The sequence below is a fragment of the Mobula birostris genome, chromosome 17, assembly GCF_030028105.1.
Source record: "Mobula birostris isolate sMobBir1 chromosome 17, sMobBir1.hap1, whole genome shotgun sequence".
NCBI classification, from domain to species: Eukaryota; Metazoa; Chordata; class Chondrichthyes; order Myliobatiformes; family Myliobatidae; genus Mobula; species Mobula birostris.
Genome location: NC_092386.1, coordinates 62,848,979 through 62,866,121, shown reverse-complemented (window position 1 = coordinate 62,866,121; position 17,143 = coordinate 62,848,979). Strand labels below are relative to the sequence as shown.

The following is a 17,143-nucleotide window of genomic DNA, read 5'->3' as shown; positions in this document are numbered from 1 at the left end:
GTTGCTCAGTATCCTAGCTCTCCAAGTCCTTACCGCCAAGATTTTATTTTAATGCATTTTTTCCGTTCCTAATTTATCCGAACTTAAGGTACGAAAGCCTACAATATACCCTTGAGAATCCCACTGTTGTTCTATGAAGTAATACCTCATTTTTATCTTCAAAAGTCTTCAGATTTAAGCTCTATTCCCAATTTCCATCCTGTCCCCTTTATCCAATTTTAATAACACCACTTTCTGACTTGTATTTGGAAACAATCCATTCTAAAAAGGCTTTTCAAAGACCTGAAAGCAGGTTTTCATTCATCCCTCAAACTATTTGTGATGTACAATTCATCTTTAACATGCATTCATAGTGCCTCAGTGTCATTGTTGAGTGAGTAGCAGCAACATATTTAGCCTGGAGTACGATAACCGAGTTCAAGTCTTACTCCAGGTATCTGAACATGCAATACAAGCTAATACTTCAAGGACTAGAAGGTAAGAAAACTATTTTATTCCTTTTTGATACATAACTGTCACCTTAACTAAATTTTACTTCATCTGGCCAAAATTACCAAGGTCAGAAACATCTGGAAATAATTAAACATAAGCCACAAGTTGGCTTGAGTTTCCAGAACCTTTTTATCTACTCAATGAAGTCCAGAAATTACACAATCATCCACTGAAGTTGAAATTTAAAAAAATATTCTAGAAGTTCTTCCCGGACACTGCAAAAGTTGATTATCAAGCCAATGTATACATTTCTGCATCCTTTCTTCTCCCAAAAGTTCTTCCAAAAAATCTAAGAAACTTGAAAGACTAATGAAAGCAAAAGGACCTGCACCCTGGGTAGGTACCAACTTGGCTTAAAGAAGCAATAGCTTGTAGACAATGAATCCACCCAGCCTAAATTCAGAAAGGACAATGTTCAACAAATATTCATTTTAAACTGTAAAATAACATTTGCACCTCCTTCCCATATCGAGAGTAGAAACATCGAAGTCCTTTCATCAGAAAATTTTGAAAACATACTAAGATAGATAACAACACACACAAAATGCAGGAGTAATTTAGCAGGTCACGCAGTATCTATGAAAATGAATAAACAGTCTAAGTTTTGGGCAGAGATCCTTTTTCAGGACTGGGAAGGAAGAGGGAAGGCACCAGAATAAAAAGGAAGGTGGACAGCTAGAAGATGAGGGGTCAAGTGGGTGGGAAAGGTAAAGGGCTGGAGAAGAAGGAATCTGCTAGGAGAGGAGAGTGGACCATGGAAGAAAAGGAAGGAGGGTTACTAGTGGGAGGTGAAAGACAGGTGAGAAGAGGCAAGAGACCAATGTGGAGAATAGAAGAGAGAAGGGGAAGGGAAAAAAAAATTATCAGAAGGGAAAAAAAATTGATGTTCATGCCTTCAGGTTGGAGGCTACCTTGACAGAATACAAGATGTTGATACCCCAACGCTAGGGTGCCTCATTGTGGCAAAGAGAGGCAGCCATGGGTCGACATGTTGGAACGGGAATACGAACTAAAATGGTTTGTACTGGGGAAATTCCACGTTTGGTGCGGAGGTACTTGACAAAACTATACCCCTATTTATGTCAGATCTCACCAGAGTAGAGGAGGCCACATCAGGAGCACTGGAGACCATGGACAACCCTAACAGATTACAGATAGATGAGAGTGAAGTAACATACAACTAGTTCTGAAAATAGACAGTCACCCAGTTACACATCTAAATGGGTAGATTTCCCTTTAAAAAAATGATAGGCACTACACAAGTTTTCCTCAAGATGGACCAATTAACCTGTAACATTCTGAAATCAACCATGGAAAATAAGGAAATGATACATAGGACAACACCTAAAATTCAAAATCTGTGGGAAAAGACTGCCATCTAGTGCAGTGAACTTGAACTTGGCATGGGCTTTTGTAAATGATTGAAAATTCTGAACAATAGGAAAAAAGTTCTGCCACATCAATTACCTTTTTAGGCTCTGGGAATACTGGGAAGGGGACAAGGGTTATTAATATCTATTTAAAAGAAAAATTCTCATACTATTTATGGAACCTGTTCTGCACATGAAAGCATAACATGCAACTTCCCCAGTTCCCTAAACAGAATGCTATACCCATTAAAATTTAATTTTCCTCACCCAGGTTGCTTGAGGTGTCAAATTTTAGGACCATGTGCTGCTATATTAAAATGCTGCAATCAAACCCAATTTCCAATACATTCACTTCTTCCTCCATTACAACTACCCTGATTTATGCCATGTAATTATCATTGACTTGAAAGGGATTTCAGGCAACTGCTGTTAAAGCCTTGGTTATAAACCAAAATTATTTTAAATAGACAAGCCATTATGCCTTCATTTCTTTCTCAGAAATAGTAAAGTTCTGGTTTGAAGTCCTTTAGGGGAACCTAGGGGATATTTTCCCTTTACGCAACGTTACACAGTAATTTTCCTAAATTTTCCCAAGAGTGTTAACAGTTTTTAAAACAGTGTGCTACAGATGAAAATTTATGTGCACGAGTGTAAATTAGCCAGTGACAGGTTCAAGTTTAAATGCCATTCAATCATACACATATACCATAACTACATGAATATAAGTTGCACAGTGGTAGTTCTGAGTACATTCATTACCAACAGAATGCTTAAAGGCAAGATGTTCCATGTATAACTGCACTGCTTGTGACAATTACCACAAAGGGCACATGGCTTAAGTTCTTTGAAAATCTTCCATAAATCATTGTACGAATATAAAAATAGAAAGCACAGATTACTTAGAAATATTAACTTAGCCAAATTCCAAGTATTTTAGAGAAAATCAGAAATTCAAAACTACAAAACATCACATGTGTACAAGTTAGTCTATGCTTCACATAATATCTACAGCACAAAAAAATGCAGCATAAAACAAGCCCAAGAAAATGAAAGGGTTACAACTAAAAATCTCACTTATTCTTGCAAATGCTGACTTGGCCTGAGTATTTCTAGGGTTTGTCGTTTGTTCCAACTGATTTTAAAAATCAGACAAATCTACCACGTGTCCAAATAAACAAACGCTAAGTAAAAATAAATTATATTAAAGTAGTACTTTAAAAAATGTGTTCATTCATTACCAGTATCAGATCATTGTAGCCAAGACTTGTGTTTAACAATGATTTGGAATCTGCAAGTGCACAATGAATTAATGAAAAAAAGTCCAGATTCCAATCTAATTGCGACAATTTTATTGGCTCATTCTTCAAGGATCAAGAAAGCAAACCACAAAAGAAATCAAACTTTTGACTGGAGACCTTTTGAAACAACAGAAAACAATACTGTCACTGAGTATTTTTAAAATTGAAGTTTATAATATTCCATTATAAGAACAGGTCGGAATATAGGATAATAGACATCAAAAAATTTTGTTGCTATCTTACATACTCACTAACACTCCATGAAGATCCCAGTTCAACTTTAACATCTCCATTTATTTCCAGATCACAAGCCAAAAATCCTTCCATACCTTCTAACAACCATTTATAAACCACTTGTGACAGAAGCCTTCCACTGCATAAAGCAAGCCTCGTGTCATTTCCCGAACAATTTTTGTTTCCTTCTTTGGAGGAGTCAATTAAAAACTACAAGAACTCCAAAAGCCCAGATATATATATCTTTTTTAAAAATCCACTTTCATTTTTCCCCTAAGTAGAGGGACTTATTCACAAAACTGCAGTTGCATTTACCAGCAGCAAACCCCAGAAATTGTACCTCAGAATTCTTATTGGTCAATTGGGCAAAAATGTTAAATCAAGTCACCCTAGAAATACACAAGTGACCATGTATAAAATAAAGCCTTTGATGGGCTGGAAAGAAGCAGGGTAGCAGAGCTGTAAGGAGCAATACCTCAGAGTTGCCAAGCCAATAGTCATCCCTGAGTGCCTCGAAAACAGACAGCACATTGTAATGCAGTGTGTGAGCCAGTGACTCTTCAAAAATAACTAAAAGAAGAATTTCAGGGTATCTCAAGGGCAAGAGTTAAATGCCAGCTTAAATGAAGACTCACAATAACCAGAGTGTTAGTGCCCCAGATTCTCCTTGTACATATAAAGCTCTACCACATACTCATCTCACTTTTTTCCCCTTTATAATTTTGTGGATTCAAAACTTCCTAACCTTGGCCAATTTATTTTCAGGTTGCAAGCCATCCCGCCTATAAGCCTTCCAATCGTCATTTTTATGACTTAGTTGTTTTCCTCCCCACCCCACCTTGTTTAGTGGGTTATTTGTGAAGTGCGTCGGCTCGTGACCGCAAGGCATCCTACAACTACAAGCTTACTTTTAATTTGAGGACAGCGTCTGGCTCACTTTCCATACAATTTATGGAGTGTACAACATTGGAGGAACCAGAGGTTCTTGGTTAGGTTCAGAGTTAAGCCAGCATGACAAACTTAGGGCAAATACAGAGTTAATCATTTTTGATTTACAATGCTATTGTATCCCTCTAAAGATGTCCAAATCAATTGATTAATCAATCACGGCGACTGTCTAGCATTGAACGCCAAGCATCAATTTAAACGACGGGTAAATGTTTGAATAAACACACACATTTCAGGCTCTTAATTTTTTCATGTCTTAAACAGACTTATCCAGGTTTAAATATTTAGAATGCGAGTTTACCCAAACTAACAGGTTATCTCAAAAAAAACGCTGTTGATTTTAGAAAGATGATCGGATGCAACATTTGTATCCCTCAGCTCTTTCAATAAACACCTCACATCAGTTGTCTTAAAAGGCGAAACTTTTCTCAAAGCTGAACTTTAAGAATCAGACATAACACGCCCACGTTCTCGCATTTTATACAAAGTGAAAATTATATGAATATATACAACTTCCAAGTTCTCGCGAGTAGTTGCCGCAACTTGTAACCGACTGCACGACAGGGAAAGAGGAGTGCAGACATCACTTAAAATTAACGGGTTCAGCCTGAATTCAGAAGGATGCATTGCAAAGTCTGATGTACGAAGGAGAATCTACTTCCTCTCCGCCTAAGAAGTGCGTTTAACTTTGACGGCTGATGATTGGGCACGTGTTTTAATAATGCGTTGTGGTCCAGAGTAGATCACATATTCAAGCCGTTGTCGTGTTCCTCTTCTCTTCCTCCCCCCCCCCCAAACAAATACACATACACACACCACATCCTGTCCCAATTTCTCGCTATAACCCGGCTCTAGGCGTCTTCATACACATAACGCGGGTTGTTGTTTAACACAAAATGCGGTAAATAACAGTTTTTGAATGCTCCAGTAGACAAGGCAAACTTGCATGAATTAAACCCGCTGTGGGCCAGCTGAAAACGCCCGGTGTACTTCATTCATATTGTTATATCGACGCCTAACTGCGATCCAAGTGACTTCGGCAAGCAATTAATAAACGTTTCACCTCATCAGACCAACCAAACTATTATCCAAGCGGTTCAAATATGGGACAGAACAAGACCCATATCGATTCCGCCAAGTTCAATTGGATTTTTGACATCTTGCTCTGTTTAATGAGTTAACACCATACAAAGCCTAAGATTCGAGCCAGATTGAAGACCCATAAATTAACCAGATTTCTCGTGCACGTTGAAATGTTAATCTTCGCCAATTTCACTTTAAATTTCAGGTAATTTACACCCACTGTAGTCTGTGATTCGATGGGTTTGCAGAAAAATTCTTTTGAACGGAACGCCACGCTCGCAATTACCACTGCTCGCACTTAGTTTAATTTCAACTTAAATTTCCAACCGCAGGTGGGTGTTTTCTAAGTATAAAACTTAGGCAAAGTTTGCATTGGCCTACTGCGTTTATTTTAAAGTAGATTACGAAATTAATTCGACAAAGTTTACTGAAAAAAATTATCGTTAAGAGTCGAATCGTCTGAAAAAGTAGCACAACACAGCAAGACACAAGAAACTGCGGAACGATAGTATATTTAACAAAAATTTAATTCGCGAAGGCACCTGACAGGAGCTTTTCCAAATACAAACTGATACCAAATACAAAAGGAGCTGATGGCAGAGAAGATGCAAAATCTTGGGTGAGGGGGTAGGCTTTACGTCTCCAAAGAGAGACGCCCGATTCCATCTGCCAATATGACAAAACACACGCGAATCCCAAATAAAATTGTTTCCTTAACCAAGTTCAATCTCGATCCAATTCAATCATTTAAAAGTGTACACAAGTGTTTAATACCACCGGAAAGTTGCTCTATGCAGCTCAAGTGCTAAGATTGCATCGCAATATCATTTGAGTGATTAAAATACCGCTGGCCTATACATCAATATTTAAGACTCTGCAGTACACAACAGACTTATTTTTAAATCGCTGGGTCCCTGGGGACTGTTTTAAGGCATCTGAGCTTAAAAGCGTACCACCTAAAAACAGCAAGGTAGAGCTTGGCAGAAAAGAAATCCTAAAAAGAAATCCATGACTGCTTACCCCGCTTCGGTCTGGGGAAGCTGTCGTGCAAGTGAAAGACGACTTTCTCCACAAAGTGCTGAATATTGCTGTGTTCGGGCCCCCTGACAAACACCATCCAGTCGTGAGTGAAACCTTCAACCGTGGGTTTCTTCCGAACCTGGGCCCGATGGCCTAGCTCCAGCTTAACCTGAACAGCGGCAGCCTGAAACACACGCACATAGACAGAGAAGCGCGTCAATATGGATAGCAACAGCCCGGGCGCCGGCAGCAGAAGCTGCAACAGCCGGAAAGTGCCTTGCTCTTTCGCCCACCCAGACAGATGCAGTTTAGGATGCTTAATGCAATCGTCAGACATGTGCAAAACAAATTTACAAAACTCTCGGCGAATGTACGTAGACGGACAGCAGTGGCAGCTCCGGACGACTCGGCGGGGTGGGTTACTCACCGAGGCGGCCATCCTCCCTTCCTCGCTCACTCAGAGCGGAGCAGAGTAGGGGACGGAGGGGTGGGGGGGGGCGCGGCGGCGGAGAGCCACAGCCCTCACAACCGCTCCGCACAAACAGCAGAGTTGCCGCGGCTGTTTATTGGGAGAGTGGAGCCAGAACCCCCGCCGATGGCGGACATTGTACACACGAGTGTGTATGTATGCGTGTGTGTCTTATTACTGAGAGGGAATTCGGCCGCCCGAGCATGCGCGCTGCTCCCCCCACGGCCTGCCCCTCCTCCTCTCCACCCCCGATCACCGAACGAGCAGACTGCACGATCGGCACCTTCAATGCGCTGCCGCTTGGGAAGATGCCCTGGATAAACACAGGAGACGAGGGAAAGAACCGCAAATACCCCCGCATACACAACCAATGCACATTTTCAGTAAGTCCGGCAAACGCACACACATTCAACGACATACGCGCTTTCCCCCCCCCCCCACCCAGAAGCACTGAATTATTGTAGAGCTGGTAAGTCCACAGATAGAGAAGAACCATAGGCAATTTAACGAGTGGAAAGCAAGTCGTACTACAATATAAAGAAATATAATTCTCAGTGAAGATTGCGTATGATTATGTTTCAGAGAACATGGGGCCAGCTAAAGTAGAAAGGCAAATGTATCAGTCATTCCAAGTGATCAATAATATTCATGTGCCGGAGGCATCAGGAAAATGCACGCCGTGAAAATAGAAATGGGACTGCGCAGCACAGTGCCGGAGTTAAACGCCTTTATTCATTTCTAGTTCCCTGCCTTTCCCTTTATTCGAGCTGGTCCAGCCGGTGAAATGGGCGCTGCAATTAGTCCATCTCTGCCACAACTTGTCCAACAGGGGGCGTTACGTACACGGTGGGGAAGATCCACATTAACACGGAATAAAGCAAATATGCCTTTTCTCGGCGGCTGTTTTTGATATAACGTCTTGAATACGTAACTGAATGGGTAATTTAAATGCACTTTTGGGTGCAAGTTTACAGTATATTTATTTATAAATGACTGTGATAGTCGAGATAAATCTGGTAGATTAAACGCTCGCCATAATCAAGGAAGTGATTATAGGGACCTTCAAATACGATTCACACAACTGGTGTTCTGAATGGGAAGACAACCCTTATCTAAATGGCAACAAAGAATTTAAGAAATCTAAAAGCGGCTTTTACAAGATTAATGGTTACTTACTTGGCAAATTTGATTATTTAGATACAGGGGCAAACCACTGTTAAGTGCCTTAACATGACGTTTGATTTTACAGCTTTGTATTGAATGTTAAAAGTTGATCAAATCAGAACACAGCTCGTTGAGAGCGGCTGACCGAGGGAAATGTCCAGGACCATCTGAAAAATATAACTATGGTATTACGTATGTTTGCTTTGCACATCCATGTAATCAATTATTTCACCATTAGTTGTTCTGTTACCACGTGATGTATACGGTTATTGGTAAGATTTGGGAGAAATGTCACTGTGTAGCGATCACCAACCTCAAGGACAAAAGCAAATATTATGTAATTCCTGCCGCCTACCTACTAAAGTTTGAAATGAGATCTGTCACTGCCGCCCTTCGTTACCGTGAAATCCAAATATGAAACTTGCCGCAACATTTAAAATCTTTGCTTCGACCTACTTAATTAAACGCCTGTTTTATATTCCCGAGGTTATTCTTAAGGCACCTCGGCCATTGTTAAATGCAGTCCAATGCCGAAAAGCAAACTTATTACCTCATTTAATAACTTTGATTATGTATAACATACACTAATGCGCGTTAACGAGGAAAAAAACCCACAACTGATGCAGAAAACCACGGCGCACAGTCCAGCCACGCCCTGAGCAAACTTTCACGTGGCGCCTTTCAAGTCATTAGGACCTTCCAAACAATGTATTTGCAGCGAGTGATTACTTCTGGTGTGCAATACCAGCGAGTTTACAGTCAGATGAGAGCACTAAACCAGTGGTTTCCCCTTCTCTTGAATTTAAAACCACGCCCTCCCCCTCATTTAAATTTAAAACCACATCTTTATTCAGGTTTTTGTAAAATAAATCATCCACTTAAACTTCTTTTTAATGCGCTGGGACTCTCCCGGTGATTCTCTGGGATGGCTGGCTTCCCAAATATGCTTTTATTTTCGCTTTTTTTCTCTGTCAGTTCTAGCTAAATGACGCCAAACAAGATTCTGGGGATTCCGCCAGTGAATCCTAGGGCTCATAAACACTTCAGGGTCGCAAACTTCTGAGCCGAGGGCGAAACTGAACTTGGTGTGGTAATTTTATGCTCTTTCCAAAAAGTTACTAACATGAATTTGCTCCCTCGCGTCTTCCCGTGTTACCTCCAATTGTTTAGATAGAAGGCCCTCGGTCTCATCGCCTGCATTGCTATGTCATGTTAGGTCAGCTGTTCACGTTATGAGGGAGAACTTGATTTTTGGATCATTTGCTTTAGAAATGGGATTGATACCGAAAAGGGAAAGCGAGCGCCACAGAAAGCCAAGTTAATAGACGAGAAGTGGATGTGGGCAAACAATGTGAAATAACTCCCTGGTCCGAATCCGCCGATGCTTTCCATCGCTTTCAGTCTCGATAGATTTCCCCAGCATTAGTTTGGGGGAAATTACCTCTCGGCTCGTGTGCCAGTGAAATTTGTCACTGGGACCGGGATGACATGGTTTCAACGATCATTCTAAATTGCAGATTAAAAAAAGCAAAGGGAAACGCTTAAAGTGCTTTTGTTTCGAATTATTTCTAAATCCTTTCATTAACTATAAGGTTACTAAAAAGTTAGCAAAAGTATTAAATTCAACGTCTCTGGTTCTGAAGAATGTCTCTGGCGTTGAGAGAAACATGTCTCTCCTCAATGTCAGAGCTATTTAAAGCTATCAACCTGTCAGGGTAGTTCTGTGGGCGGGACCTCAACATGAAACTGTCCGCAGCTGTAACTAAAGCAGAAATGTCGGAAGAACTCATCCAGTCAAGAAGCACTTATAGAACGAGAAACCAGTTAATGTTTCAGGTCGAAGACTGGGGATTAAAATCGGATTTCTTATCACTGTCATACTGTACGTCGTGAAATTTGTTATAAAATTAAATAAATAGTGTGAAAGAGGAATACGAGGTAGTGTCCATGGACCACTCAGAAATCTGATGGCGTATTGGAAGGACTCAGTTTTTTTTTCCCCCACAAGCAGTATCTGCTGTTTTGTTAGTTTTCCTGATCCTGGCCAAGCCGTCAGGTAGAGTTTACCGCCCGGTTGTGGGGATATCGTGGCTGAACGTCCAGATCAGATCCTGCTTGAATGGTATAATACAGCGCGAGGGGCTTCACCTCATCATCCTGTTGTAGCGGAATGGAAGATAAAGTCACTGCATTTGTCTGATTTTGTCTTTTTCTGTAGAATTCCCTTCTAAACGATACTTTCCCCAGGTAACAGAAAGTGAGTTCTGAGACTTCGGTGCTAAATTTGGGACCCCCGGGGTGGTGATTTCAAGATTCCCTCTCCTGCCACGTGCTGGTGAGGCTAGAAATAGGAACATAATGCAGTTTAATATATGGACATGGAGATAGTGTGGGGCGGGGGGGGGGGTCTTCAGATTTTTGGAATATTAGGCTGTCTTCCCGGAAAGATGGAACTGTACAAGCAGGACTGGAAGGGAGCAATATCATTCGGGGAAGGCTTGCCAGTGCTGCTTCCGTGAAGGGAGGGGAGGGGAGAGGGGGTTAATCTAGACTTGCAGTGAGTGTGAACCAGAGTGGCTATTTTAGTTTCAAGATAATTATGGAGAATGATAGGAATGGTCTTTGGGTTGAGATTCAAAATTGGAGAAAGGCCAATTTTGGCAGCTTTAGAGGAGATCTGGCAGGTATGAGTTGGGATAGTTTGTTTTCCAGCAAAGGGATAGTCTGTTTTCCATGTTAAGTGAGAGGCCTTCAAAAGTTAAATATTGAGAGCATAGAATTTGTATGCTCCTGTTAGAATAAACAACACGGTTAACAGGATTAGGGAACCCTGGTTTTCAGGGTATATTGAAGTCCCAGTTAGGACAAAGAAGGATGGCCGTATCAGGCATAGGCAGTTTGCATCAATTGAGGTATTTCAGAAGTATCAGAAATGTAGGAGAACTCAGGAGGGCTGAAAGAGAAGATGAAGTTGCCATGGCAGACAAAGTAACAGAGAATCCTAATGAGCTCTAGGTATATTGAGGGCAAAATGGTACCAAGGAACAGAATTGGTCCAATTGAAGATCAGTCTGGTCATCTGTGTATGTAACTAAAAAAAAAGATGGAGAAAATTTTAAATGATTTTTTGCATTTGTATTTAGTCAGGAAGCAGACACAGGATCTGTAGAACTGAAGCAAAAGAGAAGTGAGGTCATGGACTGTATCTGAATTACAAAAGTAATTGGTGTCTTAAGGCAAATTAGGGTAGATAAATCCCCAGGGTCTGGCAAGGTGTCCCTCGGACTTTTTAGGAGGTTAGTGAAGAAATTTCAAAGGCCCTGGCAGAGATATTTATAGCATTCTTAGCCACGCATGAGGTACAGGAGAATGAGAGGATAACAAATGTTCCATTATTCAAGAAAGGATCTAAGAATAAACCAGAAAATTACAGGCTGGTGAGCCTGACATTAGTCATAGGTAAATTTTTGAAAGATATTCTAAGCGACAGGACCTGAATAGGAATAGTCAACATGGCTTTGTGCACAGTAAGTTGTATCTAACCAATCTTACAGAGTTTTTTTTTGAAGAGGTTGATGAAGGAAAAATGGTGGACATTGTCTACATGGACTTTGGTAGGGCTTTTGACTAAATCACACATGGGAGGCTGGTCCAGAAGGTTAAATTGTTTTGCATTCAAGAAGAAGTAGTGACTTGGATTCACCATTGATTTAGTGGGAGAAAACAGAGAGTTTTCTCTCTGTTGTCTCCCTGACTGGAGGCATGTGACTTGTGGTGTACCACAAGGATCAGTACTGGGTTCATTACTGTTTATCATCTACGTTAATGATTTATAATGTCACAAATATATGGATGACACCAGACTTAGGGTAAAAGTGAAATATTTAAGGAGAACTTCTTCACTTAGACAGTGGTTTGAATGTGTAACAAGCTGCCAGCAGGAGTGATGGATGTGGGTTTGAGTGCAAGCTTTAAGATAAGCTTGGATAGGTACATGGATGAGAAGGATATGGAGGGCTATTATCCATGTGCAAGTAGATGGGACTAGACAGAAAAATAGATTAGACCTGTTTCTGTGCTGTAAAAATTCACAATATTAATGTGTGAGTAGATGTCAGATTCGTCAAAATCTGTACACTCACAAACTGCAGCAACTCATCAATTTGAAGTCTATATTTATTCATTGCTATCCAAATTAATGAACTACAAACTTGAAATACCAGAACACATTTTAAGTTTCTATCCACTGTAATTCTCTTCTTTATACCAATGTCACCTGACTATTCCAACCAAACCAGCTGAAATGTATATTGCTGATATCATGAAAGTAATGCAGGAACATTTAGAACTGAAATTATTGTTGATTGCAGAACACTTTAGGTTTCATAAGCAGAATCAAGAGGAAGAGGCATCCAATTCTGCTTATGTGGCTGAATTGAAGAGATTAACTGAGCATTGTCAATTCAGTGATGGGTTTAATGATGTACTGAGAGATCATTTATTTTGTGAAATCTTGTAAGGATACACTTACAAGATTTCAGTTCTTAACTGAAGCAGAACTCACATTTAATAGAGCAGTTGAAATCACTGCTTCAATAGAAATGGCAGGCAGAGATGCAAATAAGTTGTAGTCAGGTATGGAAGTGAGCATGAAACAGAAACCTACCTGGCAGAGTACCTTTGTGGCAGGAACTCACATACTCCAGATCAATCCAGCTTTAAAGGAGAAACTTGCAGAAAGTGTAACAAAGTAAAACACATAAAAATACAAACACAAGGAAATCTGCAGATGCTGGAAACTCAAGCAACACACACAAAATGCTGGTGAAATGCAGCAGGCCAGGCAGCATCTATAGGAAGAAGTACAGTCGACATTTTGAGCCAAGATCCTTCATCAGGACGAATGGAAAGAAGAGATAGTAAGAGATTTGAAAGTGGGAGGGGGAGGGGGTGATCCAAAATGATAGGAGAAGACAAGAGGGGGAGGGATGGAGCCAAGAGTTGGACAGGTGATTGGCAAAAGGGATACAAGGCTGGAGAAGGAGGAATATCGTGGGACAGGAGGCCTTGGAAGAAAGAAAGGGGGAGGGGAGCACCAGAGGAAGATGGAGAACAGGCAAGGAGTTATTGTGAGAGGGAAAGAGAGAGGGAGAGAGAGAATTAATTAATTAATAATTTAGAGATGGGGTAAGAAGGGGAGGAGGGACATTAACGGAAGTTAGAGAAGTCAATGTTCATGCCATCAGGTTGGAGGCTACCCAGACAGAATATAAGGTGTTGTTCCTCCAACCTGAGTGTGGCTTCATCTTGACAGTAGAGGAGGCCATGGATTGACATATCAGAATGGGAATGGGATGTGGAATTATAATGTGTGGCCACTGGGAGATCCTGCTCCCAGCTCTTGGCTTCATCCCTCCCCCTCCTGTCTTCTCCTATCATTTTGGGTCTACCCCTCCCCCTCCCACTTTCAAATCTCTTACTATCTCTTTATTCCGTTAGTCCTGATGAAGGGTCTCAACCTGAAACGTTGACTGTACTTCTTCCTATAGATGCTGCCTGGCCTGCTGCGTTTCACCAGCATTTTGTGTGTGTCACATAAAAATAACATGTTGGGCAGACAAAAATAAATGGACCGCACAGGGATTCCATGGTGGCAAAGGAAAACGCAAAAATATCAAGGCCAAGTTTTGTAAAAAATTCTTCCTAGTTTGAGGGAGCCCATGGGCAACACTAGTGGTCCCAGCAGCCAAGAAGAATGGGTCTGTCAGGATTTCTCGTGATTTTAAGGTTACCATCAACCCAGTACAGAAAGTAGAGCAATACGCTCTGCCCAGGATGGAGGATATCTTTGCAACATTTCTGGAAGAAAACACTTCAGCAAAGTGGACTTAACTGAGGCCTACTTACTGTGCAAATAAAAATGAAAGATGAGTCCAAACACTCACAAAGGGCTTTATCACTATAATGGATTTACTTTTAGAGGAACATCTGCACCTGCACTCTAACAGATCGCTATAAATCAGGTGCTGCAAGACCGCCTCGGCACTCAGTGTTACCTGGACGACAAGGAAGTTCTCCAAAACCTCAATGTGGCGTTAAATAGATTAGAAGATTGTGAGCTCAGATCATGATGTAACAAGTGTAAATTCTTTAAACCAAGCATCACTTACTGTGGTTACACCATTGATGCTGAAGAATTACACAAGTATGCTGAGAAAATTCAAGCAGTGGTGGATGCCGCAAGGCCAAAGGATGTGTTACAGTTGCAGTCCTTTTTAGGATTTGTCAATTATTATAACAGGTTCCTGCGCTCACCCTTGAACTCATTGCTAGAGATCGGGAAGAAATGGCAATGGACAAGCAGTGTGAGGTGGCTTTCCAAAAGGTAAAGGAGATGGTGACATCAGACACTGTACTCACACATTGTGATCCACATTGTTCAGTGAAGCTTGCCTGTGAAACCTTGCGTTGTGGTATAGATGCATATCACATGTTATATGTAACATAAGTGAATGCCCTATAGCCTTTACATCACGTTCCTTTATGGCTGCCGCGAAAAATATGCACAGATTGACAAAGAGGCCTTGAGTCTAGTTTGAGGTGTAAAGCATTTCAACCAGTACCTTTAGGGGAGGGAGTTTACCCTTGTTACTGTTACTGGTGATGAACCATTAGTGTTCATTTTCAATTCGCAGAAGGGGGTTCCCCTACCAGCAGCAGCATGAATGTAGAGATGGGCTCGGTTTTGTGGAGGACACAATTATCAGATCGAATTCAAGAGAACAACTAATCATTGGAAGGCTGATGGATTGTCCTGATTACCCTTGGAAAAGCAAATACCTGAAAAATTTACAAAAGAGGATACTGCATTTGACATATTCTCCCTAATTGAAATTGAAAGTCTTCCTGTTATGGCAGATATGATGCAAAGGAAAACCAGAAAAGATCCTGCACTGTCTCAGATCTACATGTAAACCAAAATGGCTGGATTGTGCAGCAGAAATCCCAGCTCCCCCATCTTTACTAGTGCTGGGATGAACTTGCCCTGTGTCTGTCTTATGTGGGGATTAAAAGTTGTACCATCCAAACAGAGCAAAAGTGTTGGACGAGCTACATGTTGGTCATCTAAGTGAGGTCAAAATGAAAATGTTGGCTCAAAGTTATGTCTGGGACAGATCAGCAGATTGCCATGTACTGGTTGGGATGTCAACACATTCAGAAGATGCCAAGAGTAGCGCCTTTCTATCCAAGGGAATGGCCTCCATTGCCCTGACAAAGGATTCATGTGGATTTTGCCATCTTTCTTGGTAGTAGGAGATGTAACTACAAAGGGGCCAGAAATGTTTCAAATAGCTTCCACTGTTGAAGCCTCTCCTCAAGGACTGGTGTTCTAGAACACTTGGTCAGTGATAATGGACCACAGTTCATTGCAGAACAGTTTCAGTCATTCCTGAAAATGAATGGAATAAGACATATTACATCTGCACTGTACCACCCAGCTACAAATGGTTCGGTGGAATGGTTTGTCTAGAGTCCAAAGAATGTACTGCGAACATCAGCAGAACACACCACACTGACACAGAAGTTTGCTAATTTCCAGCTTGCATATCACAAAGTATCATACTCCACAACCAACTACTCACCAGCTATGCTGTTCCTGCATCATTCCTACGTTCACGCTAAGATCTCTTCAAACCCAATCTAAGAAGGCGTATGCAGGACAAACAGCTGAGACAAATTGAGGGTTCCTCAAACAATGAGGTTTGATGTCCTGGACAAGCAGTCCTGGTGAGGGACTACAGAGGTGATCAAAAGTGTGTACTTGGAAGGATTAAGGACAGAACAATGGAGATTGCATCTGATATTATCTGAAGACAACAGATTGATCAGTAGCAGAGTCAGTTGTTAGAGAAGAAAGGTGTCCAGAACTGTCAGAACCACTTCCTTCAGTCCCAGAGTCAACTCCTGCAACAATCACGGAGGAGCCCCAGAGGAGAGAAGAGTGTTGTGTATTTAATATTTCAGTAATATTTGAGTAATATTGTAAATATATTATTTGATCAAGCCTTCTTTGTTGTTTATATAATTAATTATGGGTTATATGTAGAAGTACATGAATGGCATACGTCATCATGTCACCATGTCATAAGCATGTGCCTCACTAAAGTAAAAATGAAACTAAGCACATGCATCTCCTGGCTCTGTGTTTTCTTTCACTTAGTTTTATGTTTTGGAGTTACAAGACATAGCAGGTATGGTGGGGGCTGAGCCTTCCATTTTGAATCTGGGGTCAATTGCAGAAGAAATTAGATCAAATTGTCACAGGAACAAATATCACTAAGCACTCCCAAGAAAAATGGATTATCAGCATTTAATGACAAAGGAACAGTCTTTGCTATTTTGCTCTTCCTACATACTCTGCGAATCAAAATCTATTATTTATTGCCCAGCTCAGAGGGTTTGCCTCACATACTTTACTCATAAGTTGTATAATTGGAGCTGAAGTTACTCTACCAATCAAGATTGTACTCACTCACATCTAAATATATATGACTATGTCATTAAGTACAGCTTCAATGCCGTACTTAAGTATGCTGACAACGTCACTGACATTGGACAAATCAAAGATGGTAACAAATAGGCAGGTAGGAGCAAGATTGAAAATCTGCTTGAGTGGTGCCACAACAACAACCTCTCACTCATCATGAGCAAAATCAAAGAGCTGATTATCAATTACATTAGGAAGAAACTGAAAGTCCATGAGCCAGTCCTCATTAGGGGAACAAAGGTAGAGAAGGTAAGTAATTTTAAATTCCTTGGTGTCAACCTATCAGAGTATCTGTTCTGGGATCAGCAGATAAGTATCGTCACAAAGAAGGAACAACAGTGCTTCTACTTTCTTAGGAGTTTGCATAGATTTGGCATGCCACCAAAAATTTTGACCAACTTCTATAGATACATGGAGAAGAGTATCCAAACTCATTGCATTATGGCCTGCTTTGGAACCACCAATGCCGAGGTATGGAAAAGTCTATAGAACATGGTGGATACAGCCAGTCTATCAC

The 17,143-nt window shown here is 40.9% G+C and overlaps 1 protein-coding gene across 2 annotated transcripts in view; it reads right to left on the bottom strand.

The window, feature by feature from the left end:
• Positions 1-7,080, bottom strand: part of mllt3 (MLLT3 super elongation complex subunit) — a 118,339-nt gene extending 111,259 nt beyond the window's left edge. For both annotated transcript variants that reach the window (XM_072281791.1, XM_072281792.1), the window contains exons 1-2: positions 6,873-7,080; positions 6,446-6,629 (exon numbers count right to left, since the gene is read on the bottom strand). In XM_072281791.1, coding sequence (XP_072137892.1) covers positions 6,446-6,629; positions 6,873-6,884 — 196 coding nt within the window. In that variant the 5' untranslated portion in view covers positions 6,885-7,080. The remainder of the gene's footprint in view (positions 1-6,445; positions 6,630-6,872) is intronic.
• Between the last annotated feature and the right edge of the window lie 10,063 nt (positions 7,081-17,143).